The following is a 22629-nucleotide window of genomic DNA, read 5'->3' on the forward strand; positions in this document are numbered from 1 at the left end:
CTTCAGTCGTGTCCGACTCTGTGCAACCCCAGAGACGGCAGCCCACCAGGCTCCCCCATCCCTGGGATTCTCCAGGCAAGAACACTGGAGTGGGTTGCCATTTACTTCTCCAGTGCATGAAAGTGAAAAGTGAAAGTGAAGTCGCTCAGTCGTGTCCGACTCTTCGCGACCCCATGAACTGCAGCCCACCAGGCTCCTCCATCCATGGGATTTTCCAGGCAAGAGTACTGGAGTGGGGTGCCATTGCCTTCTCTGAATAAATGTCCTAAAGCCTCCTAAAAACTCACAATGGGTCCCCATGGCTCCCAGGGTAATAGCCCATCTCCCCAGGAAGGAATTATACAAATTGTTTCTAAAACTGTGTTTCTAACTCACTCCGCACTTGAGGACTTCCTCTCTGCCTTGTCTAATGCAACAGTGGAGTCATCTATCAAACACCCTCTATTGTCTCTCCTCTGTGTGTGTGTTCACACCATTTCCCTGTCTTTGCTTTCGAAAGCCCTGCCCTTCCTTCAGGACACACCTCAAACCCTCCTCGAATTCTTTCCTGGTTCCCATCCCCACTCCCAAGGGGGAGGTAATCCCTTCCTCTCTCTGTTCCCAAAGTCTTTGGTCTGTTACTTTACATCACAGATCAAAGTGCTGCAATAAGGCTGTTTGGTTACATATCTCATTTCTCCTAGTACAATAAATTTAGGGCACTGTCTTGTTTATTCAATTTAGTACATAATAGGTATTGCTGCTTCTTCAGTCTTACAATGTGGAAGGTTCTCAATTAATATATTAACTGAACGAAATATCAAATTTATCCCATATGAAACACATATTCAGAGCAATCTTTGTTTTTAAATACCAGGGCAAAGAAGGTCACTACATAATGATCAAAGGATCAATCCAAGAAGAAGACATAACAATTATAAATATATATCCACCCAACATGGGAGCACCGCAGTATGTAAGACAAATCCTAACAAGTATGAAAGGAGAAATTAACAATAACACAATAATAGTGGGAGACTTTAATACCCCACTCACACTTATGGATAGATCAACTAAACAGAAAATTAACAAGGAAAAAAAAAAAAACAAAACATGTATCTATAAAGCTCACTAAAGCAAAGCACAGTAAAATGAGGTATGGCAATAAAAGGCAAAAAAAAAAAAAAAAAAAAAAAGAAATTACATGGCAAGATGGAAAATCAATCAGAGAATTAAAAAAAATATAACACAAAATTGAATAGATTGAAATATATAGTCATTGAAATCTAGTGTCATTAGATGGGTTAGCAGATGATTCAATACAGCTAAAAAGAGGATAAGTGCAATGAAATATGGATCAGATGAAAATATTCATAATGAAGCATGAATAAGGAAACCTGGAGTGCTGCAGTTCATGTGGTCACAAAGAGTTGGACACAACTGAGCAACTGAACTGAACTGAAGATAAACAATGGAAATATAGGCAATAAGGATATATAAGGTATATGGTGAAACATCAGCATATAAATAACTGGACTCTTAGAAGTAAATAAGAGATGGGCAGAAGCAATGTTTAAAGAGATACTGGATCAGATGGTTTCAACTAACCATAGATATGAACCACAAGAAGGAAAAACAGAAAAAGAAAATTCTATATAAAAGTACATCAAACCAAAAGCCAAAGAAAGGTTAAAATCAGCTAGAAAAAACACACTTTACTTTCCAAATAGCAATAATAAAAATGCCACTAAAATGGAAGCCAGAAAACAAAAGTGCTAAAAATAAAAACTGCAACCATAGAACTTTACATTTATTAAAATATGCTTAAAATGAAATTGAAATGAATAGAAAAAAAAAACAGAAGAATGAGAGATAGAAGAAATTCATCAAAAGTATACATACCCATGTTAAAATAAATAATCAAAAAGCTCCTCGGCATTAGAACAATAATTTTAGACAGAAGCACAGAGATGTAGAAATGTATAAAGTTCAAGGTAATAGTAAATATCTTGGTAAATCTTATCAACTATTGAAGGCATGCTAACATATTATTGGCATATATCTGTAGAATTAAAATAAGCTAAAAATTTAACTGAGAATTAGAAGCAATTAAAGTACGTGTTTTACGGACCTACCATTATATAGAAAATTATATATTTAATGAAATTACTTTTTCAAGGTCAAAGACATATGCTATAATCTCTAGCATAACTACAAAGGGGATAGATTTTAAATACTGAATAACTAAAATGTAATAAAAAAGAAAATGAAATAATTTTAAAAATAATTAACTCAGAGGGATGCAAAAGGGAATACAGAACAAATGGGACAAATAGAAAAACAAATATTAAGACCATACATTTCAATGCAACTATTGTAGCAGCTATAATAAAAGCAAGCAGTCTCCAATTAAAAGATAACTATTTTAAAATCTGTCATTAAAGAGAAAAAAGCCAACCATAATCTATTAGAGACACATGTAAAATATAAGCACAGAGAAATATTAAAAATAAAAGATTGAAGATACACACAAGGCAAATAGTAATCAAGAAAAACTAATACAGCAATATGAATACTACACTAAGTACACAATACAGAGTAAAAGAGATAAGAATTAAAAAAAAAAAAAAAATACCAGGGCAAATGATGAGAGAAATATCTGGCTCACAACACTAAAAAGAAACTCTTTAACTCAAGAGTTTCTACCAGAATAGGTTATCTATGGCTTCTGTACTTGCAGAGACATCTTCTATTTTAGAATAATATGTGTGTGCAGGCAGCGAGTTAACTTACCTGATGGACTTTGGGATTCTGTCTAGTGTAGAGCAGAAAGCGAGTGTTTATCTTTTCTGGAGACCATGGTAACCCTGCAAACTGTCTTGAGAAGGTCCCAGTCCATGGCAGACCATCTTTAAAGCATCCCACCCTTTCATAGCAAACTTCTTCCCCTGCAGCTAAAAGATAGAGTGTTAGTATTATAGGAACCAGGCCCAGAGAACGGCTGTGTTTCACACTAAGAGGCTTTATTGAAATTAGTCTTTAAACAAGTGTGACTCAGGGAGAGTCTTTTCAAAAAAATGCTCTCCCTTCCCCTTCCCCTCCCACCCTTTCTCCATATCACAGCCATAACCATGTGGACTTCAGAACGGCAGATCAGAGTGTAGGAGATTTGACATGATACATCCCTGACTTTGGATAATTATTTTACCTTTTTTGAATCTCAGTTTCCTTCTTTGTAAAATGGAGATAATTTCACTTACCTTACAGCCTGGTTATGAAGATTAAATGAACTATTACACAGGATAGTCCTCCTTAAAATGGGCCAGAGACATAAGATTGGATACTGTGTCTTCCCTGAAGGTCTTCTTTTTCTTATAAGACTTATAACTCTTGATGAAAGGTATCTTTGTGTCTCCAGAGCCTAGTACCATGCCTGGCACACAGCAGGAGTCTGAAAAGTGTTTCAGCGTGTATGCCTACATGCTAAGTTGCTTCAGTTGTGTCTGACTGTTTGAGACCATATAGACTGTAGTTAGTCAGGCTCCTCTGTCCATGGGATTCTCCAGGCAAGAATACTGGAGTGGGATGCCATGCCCTCCTCCAGGGGATCTTCCCCATTCAGGAATCAAACCTGTGGCTCTTATCTGCATTGGCAGGTGGATTACTTACCATTAGCACCACTTAGGAATCCCTTGAGAGTATAAATGAGAGTAAAGTTTCATTTAGTTTTAACTGTTTCTTCTTTCTGGAGCTCACTTCACTCATCTTTAAAATGAGAGGTTTGGGGAAAATTAGGCGCGGCTGAGAGGAGCTACCCCACGTCCAAGGTCAGGGGCTGAAGCCGGGAGGACCCCATGCCTGAAGGGCGGCGGCCAAGAGGAGTTACCCCATGTCCGAGGTGAGGGGCAGTGGCTGAGAGTGCCAGGCTGCGACGGGGCAGAAACGGCCTAGAGGAGCTACCCCGCGTCCGAGGTCAGGGGCGGCGGCCGGGAGGAGCTACTCCACGCCCCAATGCCGGAATCCAGGGGCGGTGGCCGGGAGGAGCAACCCCACGTCCAAGGAGCCATGGCTGCGTGGGCGTAGGAGGGCCTAGAGGAGCTATCCCACGTTGAAGGTCAGGAGGAGCGGCGGTGAGGAGATACCCCTCATCCAAGGTAAGGAGCAGTGGCTGCGCTTTGCTGGAGCAGCCATGAAGAGATACCTCATGCCCAAGGTAAGAGAAACCCAAGTAAGATGGTTGGTGTTGCAAGAGGGCATCAGAGGGCAGACACACTGAAACCATACTTACAGAAAACTAGTCAATCTAATCACACTAGGACCACAGTCTTGTCTAACTCAATGAAACTAAGTCATGTCCGTGGGGCCACCCAAGATGGGTGGGTCGTGGTGGAGAGATCTGACAGAATGTGGTCCACTGGAGAAGGGAATGGCAAACCACTTCAGTATTCTTGCCTTGAGAACCCCATGAACAGTATGAAAAGGCAAAATGATAAAATACTGAAAGAGGAACTCCCCAGGTCAGTAGGTGCCCAATATGCTACTGGAGATCAGTGGAGAAATAACTCCAGAAAGAATGAAGGGATGGAGCCAAAGCAAAAACATAACCCAGCTGTGGATGTGACTGGTGATAGAAGCAAGGTCCAATGCTGTAAAGAGCAATATTGCATAGGAACTTGTAAAGTCAGGTCCATGAATCAAGGCAAACTGGAAGTGGTCAAACAAGAGATGGCAAGAGTGAATGTCGACATTCTAGGAATCAGCGAACTGAAATGGACTGGAATGGGTGAATTTAACTCAGATGACCATTATATCTACTACTGCGGGCAGGAATCCCTCAGAAGAAATGGAGTGGCCATCATGGTCAACAAAAGAGTCTGAAATGCAGTACTTGGATGCAATCTCAAAAATGACAGAATGATCTCTGTTCGTTTCCAAGGCAAACCATTCAGTATCACAGCAATCCAAGTCTATGCCCCAACGAGTAACGCTGAAGAAGCTGAAGTTGAACGGTTCTCTGAAGACCTACAAGACCTTTTAGAACTAACACCCAAAAAAGATGTCCTTTTCATTATAGGGGCTGCTGCTGCTGCTAAGTCGCTTCAGTTGTGTCCGACCCTGTGCGACCCCATAGACGGCAGCCCACCAGGCTCCCCTGTCCCTGGGATTCTCCAGGCAAGAACACTGGAGTGGGTTGCCATTTCCTTCTCCAAGACTGGAATGCAAAAGTAGGAAGTCAAGAAACACCTGGAGTAACAGGCAAATTTGACCTTGGAATACGGAAGGAAGCAGGCAAAGACTAATAGAGTTTTGCCAAGAAAATGCACTGGCCATAACAAACACCCTCTTCCAACAACACAAGAGAAGACTCTATACATGGGCATCACCAGATGGTCAACACTGAAATCAGATTGATTATATTCTTTGCAACCAAAGATGGAGAAGCTCTATACAGTCAGCAAAAACCAGACCAGGAGCTGACTGTGGCTCAGACCGTGAACTCCTTATTGCCAAATTCAGACTTAAATTGAACAAAGTAGGGAAAACCACTAGACCATTCAGGTATGACCTAAATCAAATCCCTTATGATTAAACAGTGGAAGTGAGAAATAGATTTAAGGGCCTAGATCTGATAGATAGAGTGCCTGATGAACTATGGACTGAGGTTTGTGACATTGTACAGGAGACAGGGAACAAGACCATCCCCATAGAAAAAAAATTCAAAAAAGCAAAATCGCTGTCTGGGGAGGCCTTACAAAAAGCTGTGAAAAGAAGAGAAGCGAAAAGCAAAGGAGAAAAGGAAAGATATAAGCATCTGAATGCAGAGTTCCAAAGAATAGCAAGAAGAGATAAGAAAGCCTTCTTCAGCGATCAATGCAAAGAAATAGAGGAAAACAACAGAATGGGAAAGACTAGAGATCTCTTCAAGAAAATTAGAAATACCAAGGGAACATTTCATGCAAAGATGGGCTTGATAAAGGACAGAAATGGTATGGACCTAACAGAAGCAGAAGATATTAAGAAGAGATGGCAAGAATACACAGAAGAACTGTACAAAAAAGATCTTCACGACCCAGATAATCACGATGGTGTGATCACTGACCTAGAGCCAGACATCCTGGAATGTGAAGTCAAGTGGGCCTTAGAAAGCATCACTACGAACAAAGCTAGTGGAGGTGATGGAATTCCAGTTGAGCTATTCCAAATCCTGAAAGATGATGCTGTGAAAGTGCTGCACTCAATATGCCAGCAAATTTGGAAAACTCAGCAGTGGCCACAGGACTGGAAAAGGTGTTTTCATTCCAATCCCAAAGAAAGGCAATGCCAAAGAATGCTCAAACTACCACACAATTGCACTCATCTCACATGCTAGTAAAGTAATGCTCAAAATTCTCCAAGCCAGGCTTCAGCAATATGTGAACCGTGAACTTCCTGATGTTCAAGCTGGTTTTAGAAAAGGCAGAGGAACCAGAGATCAAATTGCCAACATCTACTGGATCATGGAAAAAGCAAGAGAGTTCCAGAAAAACATCTATTTCTGCTTTATTGACTATGCCAAAGCCTTTGACTGTGTGGATCACAATAAACTGTGGAAAATTCTTCAAGAGATGGGAATACCAGCCCACCTGATCTGCCTCTTGAGAAATTTGTATGCAGGTCAGGAAGCAACAGTTGGAACTGGACATGGAACAACAGACTGGTTCCAAATAGGAAAAGGAGTACGTCAAGGCTGTATATTGTCACCCTGTTTATTTAACTTCTATGCAGAGTACATCATGAGAAACGCTGGACTGGAAGAAGCACAAGCTGGAATCAAGATTGCCGGGAGAAATATCAATAACCTCAGATATGCAGATGACACCACCCTTATGGCAGAAAGTGAAGAGGAACTCAAAAGCCTCTTGATGAAAGTGAAAATGAAGAGTGAAAAAGTTGGCTTAAAGCTCAGCATTCAGAAAACGAAGATCATGGCATCTGGTCCTGTCACTTCATGGCAGATAGATGGAGAAACAGTGGAAACAGTGTCAGACTTTTTTTGGGCTTCAAAATCACTGCAGATGGTGACTGAAGCCATGAAATTAAAAGATGCTTACTCCTTGGAAGGAAAGTTATGACCAACCTAGATAGCATATTCAAAAGCAGAGATATTACTTTGCCAACAAAGGTCCGTCTAGTCAAGGCTATGGTTTTCCCAGTGGTCATGTATGGATGTGAGAGTTGGACTGTGAAGAAAGCTGAGCGCCAAAGAATTGATGCTTTTGAACTGTGGTGTTGGAGAAGACTCTTGAGAGTCCCTTGGACTGCAAGGAGATCCAACCAGTCCATCTTAAAGGAGATCAGTCCTGGGTGTTCATTGGAAGAACTGATGCTGAAGCTGAAACTCCAGTACTTTGGCCACCTCATGCGAAGAGTTGACTCATTGGAAAAGACTCTGATGCTGGGAGGGATTGGGGGCAGGAGGAGAAGGGGATGGCAGAGGATGAGATGGCTGGATGGCATCACTGACTCGATGGATGTGAGTTTGAGTGAACTCCGGGAGATGGTGATGGACAGGGAGGCCTGGCGTGCTGTAATTCATGGGGTCGCAAAGAGTCAGACATGACTGAGCGACTGAACTGAACCGAGAGTCCCTATTGACAGTGCCTCTCCGGGAGGGACTGAAGCGGTGGACCGTGTTGGCCATTTCTCAGTGCTGGCAAAGCAAGGGTGACTTGCAGCTGAGGAACAGCAGCTCAGTAGGCTGCTCTCCACTTTGTCTCCACCCCTCCTCTAGTATAGTCACTAACACTGTTTTCAGCCCATTTCTTGACTTCCACGGTAAGCTTAGATAGTCATCTTCTAGGTCTTGATCCAGACCTCATATTCCTCATAACTTGACTCCATACCTTTGCAAGACAAAGTTTGAAGAGCTACTGCCTCTGCATTGCTGCCTCTCTTCCATCTCTGATATCTGTCCGCTGCAATTTTACATTCATACTGTCAAGACTGATAATATTCAGTCCTTGTTCTATGATGATAATTAAATCACCCCTGTCTTATCTGTACACTGACTCTAAAAAAATTGAAGATCAATAAACCAAATTTATATTACTATGACTAGATAAATATTTCTTCCCTTCAGAGCCAGCTAGCATGCTATTTCCTTCTCTGCACTTCACTGTTCACATACCCATTCCCTTCAAAGGAGAATATTCAAATGAACTCTTACTTCTCACAATACACGAATTCCTCTAGGTCAGTGTCACTTTATCTGGCTCCACATTCAGATCATGCCTTTTGTGTGCCATTTCTGTTTTCCAGGATTCTCTGGCTGACTTTGTTTCCTCCTGTTGGAAGTGTGAACATGTGCCTCCTTCTTATATCCCTAGAACAGTGCCGTGTCTCAATCAATATTTCTCCTGCCTGGAATCCATTCTGTTTTTCCTCTTAAAGCACATATACATTCTGTTCCAATTTGAACCAATGATTTCATCTTGGATAATAGCTTTCTAATACAACCATCAATTTTTCCTAGAAAGTCCAGCTGCCTTAGTTTTTGCATTCCATGCCCCACGCCCCCACACCCACCACTGCAACACTCTAAATTCTCAACTACATTATTCAGTCAAGGAAAGAGAGTTTGGGTTTAAAAATGAAGATTGTAAATATTGCATGTTTTCTATGTTTGTAACTTACCAGGGGTATTGGTCATCAAGCCCTTTTCCCATAGGGCAACAGAGAGTGTATAAAAGTAGAAGAAATTAGATGTGGTTAAGAAATTAGATGTGATTTAACTGGGAACCACTCCAGTATTCTTGCCTGGAGAATTTCATTGACAGAGGAGCCTGGTGGGCTACAGTCCATGGGGTCACAGAGTCAGATATGACTGAGCAACTAACACACAATAGCTTATCAACATCATAAGCTATTAAAACTATTTAGGAAAAAAATGGAAAGATTGACAGCTGTTTAAAAATATACATTTGGTATAAAATTAATAACTTGAAATTGGGCCAGTAATTTAAATAGTCTAAATAAAAAAGGATATAGTTTTAAAATTATAGAATTAAAGATATTATCTAGCCACTTAAATGTTTACAGAGAATTTGTAATGAAACTTTTAAAGAAAGTGAGAATGATATAGTGTTGGTGGGAAAAGACAGATAAGCGAACTACTTGGAATATAGTTTCATTTAAAATGTATGAGGGAAAAGATAAAATTCAAAGGAACTCCACCAAAATATTAACAATGGTGTTAGCATGGTTTTTATTTTTTTCCAACATATTATTCATTTATGGTCTCAAATTTTCAATAATGAATACAAATTACCTCTGTAATAAGAAAAAAGTCACAAAACTAAAAAGAAGAGTACTTTTCCACCAAATTATGTCCACATTGGTTTCTCTGTCTTATATTAATAATAATTAAAATAGCAAAAACAGATTAAGCCCTGTGTGTCATGTGTGATGAAAGGAAGACTTAGAAAAGGTGATCACCTTGTTCAATGTTTCATAAGCAAAAATGAACCATAATGCAGGTCAATCTATCACTAAACAGAACGGGGAGGTATGTCGTAAATTAGCTTTTTCTAGGTTACACTGTGGTAACAAATGATTTCCAAATCTCATTGGCTTATAAAAATTAAATTCATTTCTTATTCATGTTGTATTCCGGCTGCAATGGTTTTAGGTTGGATGTGGCTCTGAGCTATCAGTCTCCTTTTTTACAGGATCCAAGCTTAAGGAACAGACCCTGTTCGGTGCTCTTGGGGCGAGGAAATGGATGTAACAGCCGAACCAGGCAGATTTCAAGCAGGCCTTCAGACTTGGCTCCATTCCCTACCGTTCGGTGTCCTGTGGACAAAGGTGGCTCTGTGGAACGCTTTGTGGGGGGCGGGGAGGGGTGGAGGAGTAAATGAGGGGGAACAATAAAATCTACTGCGGAAGGGTATGCACATTTAAATTTCCATATGCACCAACTTTTGCCATTTTAGTTTGCATTTCTTTAACTACCTATACACTTGAACATCTTTTTGTGTATTTCTGGCATTTGCACATTGTCTAACGGGTGAGATTTTCATGCTCTATGTACATTTTTCTAAAAGGTTATTTTTCCTTATTTATGTTTAAAAACTCTTTGAACAGTTAAAAATATTTACACCCTTTCTCAGATATTTAGCAAAGACATTCTAGTTGCTATATATTTTTGTTTAATAGATTTTACTTTTTATCATAAAGAAGTTTGCATTTTATTCAACAACATAATCCATCTTTTCCTTTATGGCTTTGGAGTTTTTTCTTGTTTAGAAAAACCGTCCTCACTCTAAGATCATTAACAATTTCACTGTTTTCATAATCTTTTTGTTTTACTCTTTTACTTTTAAATGTTCATTTTATCTGGGATTTACTTTGATATAAAGTATAGAGTTTCAGTTCTCTTAGCATAAATTTATACAAAATGTAATCATTTATATGTCTTTCACATCTATGGTTATTTCCCTTTATTTAAAACTGCCATCATGGCTTCCTTTTTTTTTTTTTCACTTTTATGAAGCAACCACGACACAAATTTATCAATTATATTGTTTTCTTCCTGTTTTTCTAATGTATTAACCTCTATTTTTATTAATTAAATTTTTATTTCAATGTTAATTGTTCTTTTATAGTTTCTTCTATTCTTGAGTCATATTTTGCTATAATTTTCAATGGAAATGTTTTGTTTCCTCTTTGACCTAAAAGTTCTTTAAAGGAGCATCTGAAATATAGCACATTATATGAAACTAGCTTTAATTGGTTAACATATCATAAATTGGCATAAGCACTCAGTTGCTAAGTCATGTCTGACTCTTTGCAACCCCATGGACTGTAGTCCACCAGGCTCCTCTGTCTAAGGATTTCTGAGGCAAGAATACTGGAGTGGCTTGCCATTTCCTCCTCCAGGGAGGGAATCTTCCCCACCCAAGGGACGGAACGCCTGTCTCCTTTGTCTCCTGCATTGCAGGCAGATTCTTTACCTGCTGAGTCACCTCAGTTCAGCCAGTTCGGTCGCTCATTCGGGCCCCACCCTTTGTGAATCCATGGACTGCACTACGCCAGGCTTCCCTGTCCATCACCAACTCCTGGAGCTTGCTCAAACTCATGTCCATGGAGTCAGTGATGCCATCCAACCATCTCATCCTCTGTCAGCCCCTTCTTCTCCTGCCTTCAATCTTTCCCAGCATCAGGGTGTTTTCCAATGAGTCAGTTCTTCACATCAGGTGGTCAAAGTATTGGAATTTCAGCTTCAGCATCAGTCCTTCCAGTGAATATTCAGGACTGATTTCCTTTAGGATCGGCTTGTTTGATCTCCTTGCATTCCAAGGGACTCTCATGAGTCTTTTCCACCACCATAGTTCAAAAGTATCAATTCTTTGACACTCAGCTTTCTTTATGGTCCAACTCTCACATCCATACATGACTACTGGAAAAACCGTAACTTTGACTAGACGGACCTTTGTCAGCAAAGCAATCTATATGCTTTTTAATATGCTGTCTAGGTTGGTCATAGCTTTCATTCCAAGGAGCGTCTTTTAATTTCATGGCTGCAGTCACCATCTGTAGTGATTTTGGAGCCCAAGAAAATAAAGTCTGTCACTGTTTTCATTGTTTCCCCATCTATTTGCCATGAAGAGATGAGACCAGATTCCCTAATTTTCAATTTCTAAATGAGTCTTTTCTTTATGGTATTGTGTGCAGCCTTTTTCAATGACATAGAAAAGCTGGAAAATAGGCTCGTTAATTTATTCAAGAAGTATTTATCTGAGGGCCTATTATGTGCCGGGGTGGTTCTCAGCACTAAGGACTCAGCAGTGGAGAAAGTAGTTCAGGTACCCATGGAGTATGTAATCTAGTTGGGGGGGGTAGAAGACAGGCAATGAATAAGAATAAATAAAATACGGTATATGTTTAAGTGTGGCAAGTGCTGGGAGAAACCCAAAACATGGCAGGGGTGAAGGTGCGTGTGTGTTTGTGTCAGGAGGGGTTACAATTCGGACAGAGTGGCCAGGGAAGACCTAGCTAAGAAAGGTGGCACTTGAATCCATACCTGGAGCGGGTGAGGAGTAAACTTTACGGATTTCCTGGGAGGCATTCCAGGCAGAAGGAAGAAGTACAAGCACAGCTGGTGTGATGAAGAATTACGAGGAGGCTGCCTGAACGGAACTGAAGAACCAGGGTGGGGGTGTGGGGAGAGGCGGGTCCACGACACCTTAGTCTGCAAGTTAAAAATCTACAGGTCTTTGAGGAAAAAAGTGGGGTTTTTATTTCTTCATTTTTTAGTTTTCAGCAAACTCATTTGGCAGAAAAAAAATGGGTCTAAAAGCCATATATATATATATATATATATATATATATATTCTTTATTCCACTTAATGTGAATACATAGGTTTTACTATAGAAATACATGCAGGTAACTGGGTAAGTGTGGTACTGGAAATTTATGGAGGGACTCTTCTTTTTATTTCTATTTTCTTTTTGAAATAGGAAACAAGCCCATTGGCCAAGGGTATTAGTGGACAGGAAGGCACTGGAGGTTTGAGTAGAGGGGAGAAGAATGGAGAAGAATGAGTAACCCAGGAGTCTGGGAAAATGAAACAACCAGGAAAGCTGAATATGATGGCTTGGCAGATTCATGCTCCACTTTAGTTTAATAACCATGATTTCACAGTGAGACTGTCAGCATGGTATGTGTTTTTCTCCAGGCACATTCAGCTGTACAAGTGCAGTCACAACAGTGCAAAGCGTCAGATTTAATCAGGGTCATGGTTGAGCCAAGGGAACGAAGAGCAGCAGAGAAGTCTAGTGTGCACACCAAGGAATGAGCATGACTGATCACATTTAAACTGGGTAAGGAGGGGACTGAGGAGAGAGTTAGCTTCCAGATATAACGCTTTTTTAAAAATAGTTATATAAAATTTATAGGTTATATATATTTCAATTACACATACATATCTTAGCTGCCATAATTTAAAAACTGAGTCCATATTTGTTTTATAAACTATATCACATCTATTCAATTTTTAACAGAGTATTTGTATTCAGTCTTCTGGTATTTGCCATTTTATACTTTGCTCTTAATTCAGTGAGCTTCTAAACAGAAGTCACTCCCTATTGAAAAGCCAATCAGAAAAACACGTATTTCTGATGGATAGGGAACTTACCAATCACAACTGGGTCTCCAGAGCTTAACACAGTACTTGGCACAACGTAGGCAATTGTATTTGTTGATTTAAAAGAAAAAGGATCCTTGTTCAGAGAGGATTTTGAGGGATGGGCTGGGAGTAAAGATAGCAAGAAGGTCTCTGAAGTCTAGACGGAGGAGATATCACTGAGAAGAGATGTGACAATACAAGAAAATGGACCAGGGCATACTTCACTCATTTCTTAATTCTGCTCTGGAACTCATTAATCTGCTTTCAGCATTCAACTGGAACTGTCCTGGGGTAGGAAAATCATGGAAAATAGAGCACAGTTCCTGGCATATACTAAAACTAACAAAGGTTCCATCCCTTTATTTTTTATTCCATAGGGAGAGCTGGAGAGCAGGGACTAAAACACACTGAAATCCTTTGATTCTATTTTGGCTAAAATGCGTCAACTAACTTTTATTGTGTTTACATGTACAATGTTGAAGCAGGGTAGTGAGAACAAAATAAACCAATAACTATTACATAGGTAATGTTAGTACATAAAGAGTCTACAATATAAAGTTCAGAAGTCAATAAATATTGAGCTAATGGGTAAGATCGTGACACAAAGGGAAAAAATCAATGTGGGGTTTCCAATCAGCATTAATCATTCATTCATTCATTCAAACATTTATTGAGCATCTACTGTGAATCAGGTACTGAAAATGGAAATATGCATGAACTCATTTACTGCTACATATTCATCTTAGAAGTGAAGAAACTGAGACTTCAATGGATGAATTATTTGTCCAAGGCCATAAAGCTACTAAATGATGAAGCTGGAGGCCCAGTACAAGACTGTCCAGTGACTTTTATTTTATTGGAAATAGATGCTTTTCATATACCCGTCAGATTCATTATTATGAAAATGGTGCATTTTCCTTTAGATAATTTTATGAAGAATAAAATATAAACACAGCTAATATGTCAAAGTCCATGTCAATTACATTTAAGATGTCAATATACTCTGTTTCAAAGGAATTATAAGTTATGAGTCTTACCTGGTGATTTGCCAAAGAATAAAAGTACAGGAATCCAAATTCCAAACATCTGAGTTGATTTTTAAAAAATCACATAAAATCTTGAAAATTTTTGCTTGCAAAATCACTGAACTATAAAAATATCAAGGAGTTTTCCAATGGTATCAATTAGTATTTAAGTTCTGGGTCCAGAAGAGCATGGGACTCACACTACCTTTAACTCTTCTGCCTTGCGAAGTAAATGTGTCATAGTCTGAACTTCTAACTTCATGTTAAGAGATATAATTAGCAGGGTGTGCCTTGCATTATATGATGGGTAATTAAAACTTCTGAGTTGCTGTTTCATCATTAGCAATATTTTGGTTAGGCATAAACTGAGTCTCTCTTGAAAGTTATTTTAGTACTTTGGGATGGTCTTATAGTTAAGAAACATTAAAACAAGCAAAAATTTTCCAAACTAGGATTATACATTATGTGTGTTTTTCCCTAACACATTTCTTTATTTCAATTTTTGTTTAAGTTTTTATTAATTTTTAAATTTTAATTGTTAATTTACAATGTTGTGTTAGTTTCTGCTGTACAGCAAGGTGAACTGGTGACACAAACACTTAGACTCACTCTTCTTAGATTCTTTTCCCATATAGGCCATTACGAAGTATTGAGAAGCAGTCCCTATGCAATACAGCAGGTTCTCATTAATTATGTATTTTATATGTAGTAGTGTGTTTATGTTAGTCCCAATCTTCCAATTTATCCTCACCCCCTATTTTCCTCCTTGGCAACCATAAATTTTTTTCTACATCTATGAGTCTATTTCTGCTTTATAAATAAGTTAATTTGTACCAATTTTTTAGATTCCACAATAACCTCAGATATGCAGATGACACCACCATTATGGCAGAAAGTGAAGAACTAAAGAGCCTCTTGATGAAAGTGAAAGAGGAGAGTGAAAAAGTTGGCTTAAAGCTCAACATTCAGAAAATGAAGATCATGGCATCCAGTCCCATCACTTCATGGCAAATAGATGGGGAAACAGTGGAAACAGTGGCTGACTTTATTTTGGGGGCTCCATAATCACTGCAGATGATGACTGCAGCCATGAAATTAAAAGACGCTTACTCCTTGGAAGGAAAGTTATGACCAACCTAGACAGCATATTAAAAAGCAGAGACATTACTTTGCCAACAAAGGTCCGTCTAGTCAAGGCTATGGTTTTTCCTGTGGTCATGTATGGATGTGAGAGTTGGACTATAAAGAAAGCTGAGCACCAAAGAATTGATGCTTTTGAACTGTAGTGTTGGAGAAGACTCTTGAGAATCCCTTGGACTGCAAGGAGATCCAACCAGTCCATCCTAAAGGAGATCAGTCCTGGGTGTTCTTTGGAAGGACTGATGCTGAAGCTGAAACTCCAATACTTTGGCCACCGGATGCAAAAAGCTGACTCATTTGAAAAGACCCTGTTGCTAGGAAAGATTGAGGGCAGGATGAGAAGGGGATGACAGAGGATGAGATGGTTGGATGGCACCACAGACTCGATGGACATGGGTTTGGGTAGACTCCAGGAGTTGGTGATGGACAGGGAGGCCTGGCGTGCTGTGGTTCATGGGGTCGCAAAGAGTCAGACACGACTGAGCGACTGAACTGAACTGATAAGCAATTTCACATTTTTGTCTTTCTTTGTGTGACTTACTCAGGATGACAATCTCTAGGTCCATTCATGTTGCTGTAAATGGTATTATTTCATTCTTTTTTATGCCAGAGAAAAACATACTTCGAAAAGATACATGCACTCCAGTGTTCACTGCAGCACTATTTACAAAAGCCAGGATGTGGAAGTAACTTAAATGTCCACTGATGGATGAATAGATAAAGAAAGGGAACAATGGAATATTATCTAACACATTTCTGAGTGCAAACATCCACTTAAAACAAATAGGCCCTACTAGAATATGCTATGAATTAAATAGTGAACATGGCTTATTTGGCTGTCTTACCTGTGTGGCAATATAGCATAGAATTTACCTGGTGATTGGAGCCTGATCACCTGGGTTCAAATTCTGGCTATGCCAGTTATTAGCAATGACCTTGGGCTAGTAAGCTCACTGTGCTCTCCTCCGCCTGTAAAAAAACCAGGGATAATCCTGGTTCCTAATATTGTCATTTAGATGACTGAATTACTTACTATTTGAATAATACCTAATATATGCTGCTGCTAAGTCGCTTCAGTCGTGTCCGACTCTGTGCGACCCCATAGACGGCAGCCCACCAGGCTCCCCCATCCCTGGGATTCTCCAGGCAAGAACACTGGAGTGGGTTGCCATCTCCTTCTCCAATGCATGAAAGTCAAAAGTGAAAGTGAAGTCGCTCAGTCGTGTCCAACTCTTAGCGACCCCATGGACTGCAGCCTACCAGGCTCCTCCTCCATCCATGGGATTTTCCAGGCAAGAGTACTGGAGTGGGGTGCCATTGCCTTCTCTGACCTAATATACAGTAAGTACTATATTGTGTAAATTTTATTATTGTCATTTTCAAGTATGTTAATAGTTAAAAGAGCAAGTTTGTGTTCACATATAGCTAAGTATACCCTTGTACACTTAATATACATCATTGTACATAGGATTCATACACTTGAATGTAATACAAATTTGTCTTTTTGGCTACTTCATTAAATGATGAGCAATTCAACTCACAGATATCCCTTGGTCAGTTTCTCAATTTTTAAATGTTCATGGAAGATGGCTGAAAGTATTTCTTAGTATTTCTTAATGTTTTACTCTCACTCTAATAGCATTAAAACTTTTAATTATTTATGAAGCATTCAGCCTTTTTATATAAAACTTGTAACACTGTGCAAGAATCAGACAAAGGAGAGGTTTTGAATAAGACTAGTTACGAGTCTCGGTGCTTTTTTGGTGCAATATTTCCTGGAACTCATAATGGCCAGTCTACCCTGGCATGCAGACTGTAGTGATTAGAGCCTCAACCATGCAGCAGCACCAAGCTCAGTGCCTGGCACACTGAGTCCAGTAACTACACCACAAAAAAGGTGTGCTCTGAAAGTTTCACCAGTTATAACTGGACATTTTTCCCAAGTAGCATTTCAAGATTCAATGTTTTCAGTCACACACGTAGGATCAGCGTGAATAACATAATCAATACCTCTCAGAAGACAGCATCTTATTCATGTCTACATGAACATGTGATTAATATTATTGTTCAGCCGCTAAGTTGTGTCCAACTCTTTGCGACTCCATGGACTGCAGCACACCAGGCTTCCCTGTCCTTCACTATCTCCCCCAGACTTTGCTCAAACTCATGTCCATTGAGTCAGTGACGCCATCCAACCATCTCATCCTCAATCAGCTCCTTCTCTTCCTAGCCTCAATCTTTCCCAGCATCAGGGGCTTTTCCAATGTGTCAGCTCTTCATATCAGGTGGCCAAGAAAGTATTCGAGCTTCAGCTTTAGCATCAGTACTTCCAATGAACATTCAAGGTTGATTTCCTTTAGGATTGACTAGTTTGATATCCTTGCTGTCCAAGGGACTCTCAAGAGTCTTCTCCAGCACCACAGTGCTGAAGGTGGTTAATAAACATGTTTAAATGAAAAAAAAAAATTCTCTCTTCGATGTTTTCACAGAACTTTTCAATGAAACTGCTATAACACTTAGCATGTCACAGACTTATTAGGCAATTACCTATTAGTCTCCTTTCCCAGACTAAATCATTCTGGGAGAAGGGCTGGTTTTTGTTCATCTTTGGGCTCCAGCATCTAGCAATAATTCTATCATAGTAGACATATGGTCAATCTTTGTTAAGAAAAAAATGTAGTCTTAGATTTCACTGATCTCATATCATTCAAGGAAATTCTTCCTCTAGACAGATTATCATGCTGAGAGTTAAAGACTCATTATACTTTAACAATTATGTTTAACGAGGTTCAGATACTGGTGAATCCTATTTGCTCACTGGAATTGTGGCAGTTCTGCTTGAAAAATGTCACATAGAGGAGTTAACAATAGCTTTTAAAAGCTCATCACAAAATCAGATCTGTGCTTATATATGACAGCACACCAAAAACGAGGAAAAATAGCAAATCAGTTGAATTCTTGACTCAAGAGTAGAAACTAATTCAATTAATTCTGTCCCTGGTATGATAAATTATTTTTAAAATTTAGTAAGGCAGAGAACCTTTCAATGTGTCATGATGAATATTTCAATATTAATGTCAGAACCCTGAATAACATGGCTATAATTTCTTAAATAATTTTTTAGACTATTTCTTAATGCACAGCTCTTGGAATTATCCAAGATTTCAGGGAGGCTGGCATCATGGCTATTTTGGGGAAGCGAAGAAAGAGTGAAATACAAAGACATGTGCCTGAGTAATCTTAGCACTCATTCATTCATTTGCCAAATCTCTGAGTGGCTGCTATGTGCCAGGTACTCTTCTGGTTTCTAGTGACACACCAACGAACAAACAAAGACCCTGTCCTCTTGAATATTATAGTGAGGAAAGGGAAAGTGCAAGCCACTCAGTAGTCCAACTCTTTGTGACTGCATGGACTGTAGCCTGCCAGGCTCCTCTGACCGTGGAATTCTCCAGGCAAGAATACTGGAGTGGGTTGCCATGCCCTCCTAAGGGGGATCTTCCTAACACAAGAATCGAACCCAGGTTTCCCACACTGCAGGAAGATTCTTTACCAACTGAGCTACCAGGGGCAGCCAATAAACACAGTAAACCAGTAAATTCTAAAGTATGTGAAAAGGTGGCTTAAACTATGGAGAAATAAATAAAGCAGAGTAAAGGAGGTTGGGGCATTTGGGAACTGATTGGCAGAGTAGATTGCTATTAATTTTGGTGGTCCAGGGTGGCTTCATTGACAAGGTGAGCAAAAGAGAGTGACTAAGTAACACTTCCAGAAAAAGGAGAGGTAAGCCCAGGTCTAAAGGCAGGAATCTGCCTCATATTTATGAGGAAAAGCAGAAAGGCCAGTGTGTCAGGGGCAGAGGGAGAAGGAGGGCATAATAGAGGACAAGGTCACAGAGGTGCCTGGAGGCCAGAGTGGGTAAGGCCTTGCTGGTCACAGTAACAACTTCAGCTTTTCCTCTCAGAGAAAAGAAAGCCAGTGGCGGCCTCTAAATAGAGGTTAGACTTTGGTTATAACAGGGTCTTTCTGGCTGCTCTGTTGACAACAGACTGTAGGAAAGGGAAGGAAGAAGCCAGATGAGCAGTCGGGAAGCTACTGCAGTGATGGGTGAAGATGATGGTGGTTTGGACAGGAAGGTACCAATGGAGGTGGTGAGAAGTGGATGGGCTCAGGATGTAGTTTGAAGATAGAGTCAACAAGATTTCCTTTATTGTTGTCTCTGTTCTTTGATTTAGTGCTTAAGGGATGTAATGATTGAGGCGCATACCCAGTGCATCTTGCAGAGGTAGAAAAATTTACTTTTTTTTTTTCTGATTTATTCTTGAATAATGTATTTTTCTCTCATTATTGCCAGGATATTTCTTACAGTGCTTGACAGGACAAAAATATTTTAATGAATTGTTTACTTTCATTGGTTTAAGGTATGTATTTTTTTCTGCAAATTTTGGAAAATATGTTTCTAAAACAGATTATGCTTCTAAAGCTTTTTCTTTTTGTTAGTAAGGCTTTATTTGTATGCACATTTTGTAGTAATACACCACTTGTATGCAGACATAAAACAAGAACCTCCTGTGGAAGTATAACTTCTATTGAGGAAATATTGTTGTAAACTATTACTTTGTGAACTATAGACTATAATTAGATAGTCATCACATAGTTGTTAAATTATATACAATAAAAATGCACATAACATCAACACAATTCATTATAATTACAAGTTACTCTAGAAGGCTACTTGAAGTTTCCAAGTAGCACACTTTTCATAATAGTAATTTGCCATACTAGAATGTGGCATATTAAAATTACACTTTGGAAAGTTAAATTCTTTCACATTCAGCAAAGTCAGAATAATATAATAAAGAAAAATGTCACCATCGAAGAGGCAATTGTAAAGAAAGGAGAGGTTGGGAGGATTTATACCTGCATTAAGAATTGGCAAATCATGTGTGGGATTTCAATATAGTTTGAAAAGGCTTCACTTCTAGAAGCAGCTTCTCCTGGAAGAAATGGTGATGTGGAGCCTGGACTTTAGAATTGGATCTGGATTCAAGCCAGGCAGGACTTCTTTAGCAGCACTATCTTTGACAACTTAGTTAATTTTTCTGAGCCTCAGATTCCCTCTGTATGTTAAGTAGTAAGTATATGTCTCAATATCTTGCCTGCACTAATTTTATTTTGAATATTACTGTTTGCCTTTTATCCTTAGTCCAACTATTCATTTTTCTTTTTCCTTTAGCTATATTCAGTATAACTGAAAAGTAAAATTGTATACATTTAAAGTATACAGTGTGATGATTTGATATACCTATAAATCATGTGAAGAAGGCTGAGCGCCGAAGAATTGATGCTTTTGAACTGTGGTGTTGGAGAAGACTCTTGAGAGTCCCTTGGACTGCAAGGAGGTCCAACCAGTTCATTGTGAAGGAGATTAGCCCTGGGATTTCTTTGGAAGGAATGATGCTAAAGCTGAAACTCCAGTACTTTGGCCACCTCATGAGAAGAGTTCACTCATTGGAAAAGACTCTGATGCTGGGAGGGATTGGGGGCAGGAGGAGAAGGGGACGACAGAAGATGAGATGGCTGGATGGCATCACTGACTCGATGGACGTGAGTCTGGGTGAACTCCGGGAGTTGTTGATAGACAGGGAGGCCTGGCGTGCTGCGATTCATGGGGTCGCAAAGAGTCGGACACTACTGAGCGACTGATCTGATCTGATCTGATAAATCATGAAATGATCACCATGACTGAGTGATATGGAGTTATATACCATAGAGTATTACTGTCAAGATAAAATGAGGTTATGCTCATATAGGGCTTAGCTTAGCATAAGGCAAACAGTAAACATTCTATAATTAGGGGCTATAATAATCACTTGTAGGTTCAATCCAGGCTCCTGTTAATGTGTGGAGATATTCAGTGAATGTCATTGAGAAAGGCTAGGTACTTGTCCAAACAAGCCTAGGACAAAGGCAGGACTGGAAGAGAGGATCATCAATGGGTAGGTGTTCTGAGAAAGTGAAATAACAATAGGGAAGTCTGGATGTAAATGGCTTATGCAATTATGAGGGAATGTGGACCCAACAGAAATGAATCACAGGGAGAGTCCTAGAAGATCGGCTCAGGAGGAAATATGATGAGGTAGGTAGATACGGGTGAGCAAAGGGTTAGTTGATGGGCAGGGATTTCAGGAAGAACAAGAAAAGTAGGTCCAAGGACAAGAAGGTGACTTATAGGTAAGAAATGAGAGGGTGATGATTTGTTTCAGTGTGGATTAAACTTCTGTCCCACACACTTCTTGTTCCATTACCAACAGCATTTCTACCCTTTGCTAGTATTTCTGTCACATTTTTCCACCCATCAAAAGGACAACAAGATCGTAAGTAGAGAAAATCCAGCCAAACACATTTTAAAATAATTCAAATGCTCATCCATAAAAGGATTTCAAGGCTCTTCTCTCATATCGGTGCTTTCAAGGCCCTGGAACAAGCCTTAGCAATGTTTTACTTGGTAAGATACTTTGACTGCAGTCGTTTAAGACTTTTAAGTCTCTTTCCACTCTGGCTTTTCTTCCATCATACTTCCCCTTTTTAGGGTGGTGCTGTAGTAGCAGTGGGTATTTCTGGGGTCGAGCTAAGGGAGATCTTGGGAAACACTTTGTAAGAAAGAAAGGCTTCCCTAGTAGCGTAGGTGGTAAAGAATATGCCTGCAACACAGGAGACCCAGGTTCAATTCTTGCATTTGGAAGATACCCTGGAGAAAGAAATGGCAACCCACTCCAGTATTTTTGCTTGGGAAATCCCATTGACAGAGGAGCCTGGTTGGTCACAGTCTATGGGGTTGCAAAGAGTTGGACACGACTGAGCAATTAACACTTTCTTTGTAAGAGTCTGACTCCACTTTTTGATGTTTGACTGCTGACAACTTTTAAGAGTCACCATTACCTTTGTCCTTTCTGCCCCACAACTAGGCAAGAAAGCCTGAATGGGCTGAGAAAGCCTCTTTCGGCATGAATAGGAAGTCCAAACCATGGAAGCCCCTGCATGTAGGAATGGAAACCCTTGTCCCAGCCTCACCTCCTCACCACCAAAAAGTCCCAAGTCATTATCCTTTCTCTCCCCTCTGCAGACATTTTTAGACCAGCATGGGAGCCTACCCTGCTCTTCCCAGAAAGACTCATGATGTGAGTTAATTACCCTTTACTAATCAGGTTCTGTATTAGATGTTACATTTACATTAGCCCATTTTGTTCTCACAATTACCCTGATATGTTTCACTTTTTATTCAGATAAGGAAGTTGAAGTTACATATGTTAAAGAAA

At 39.6% G+C, this 22629-nt stretch overlaps 1 protein-coding gene across 1 annotated transcript in view; it reads right to left on the bottom strand.

The window, feature by feature from the left end:
* The window catches only part of PNLIPRP3 (pancreatic lipase related protein 3), a 44834-nt gene extending 30024 nt beyond the window's left edge, over positions 1 to 14810 (bottom strand). Inside the window, exons 1-3 of the mRNA XM_070363604.1 lie at positions 14780 to 14810; positions 9685 to 9891; positions 2773 to 2933 (exon numbers count right to left, since the gene is read on the bottom strand). Coding sequence (XP_070219705.1) covers positions 2773 to 2933; positions 9685 to 9891; positions 14780 to 14810 — 399 coding nt within the window. The remainder of the gene's footprint in view (positions 1 to 2772; positions 2934 to 9684; positions 9892 to 14779) is intronic.
* Between the last annotated feature and the right edge of the window lie 7819 nt (positions 14811 to 22629).

The sequence above is a fragment of the Bos mutus genome, chromosome 26, assembly GCF_027580195.1.
Source record: "Bos mutus isolate GX-2022 chromosome 26, NWIPB_WYAK_1.1, whole genome shotgun sequence".
Taxonomy (NCBI): Eukaryota; Metazoa; Chordata; class Mammalia; order Artiodactyla; family Bovidae; genus Bos; species Bos mutus.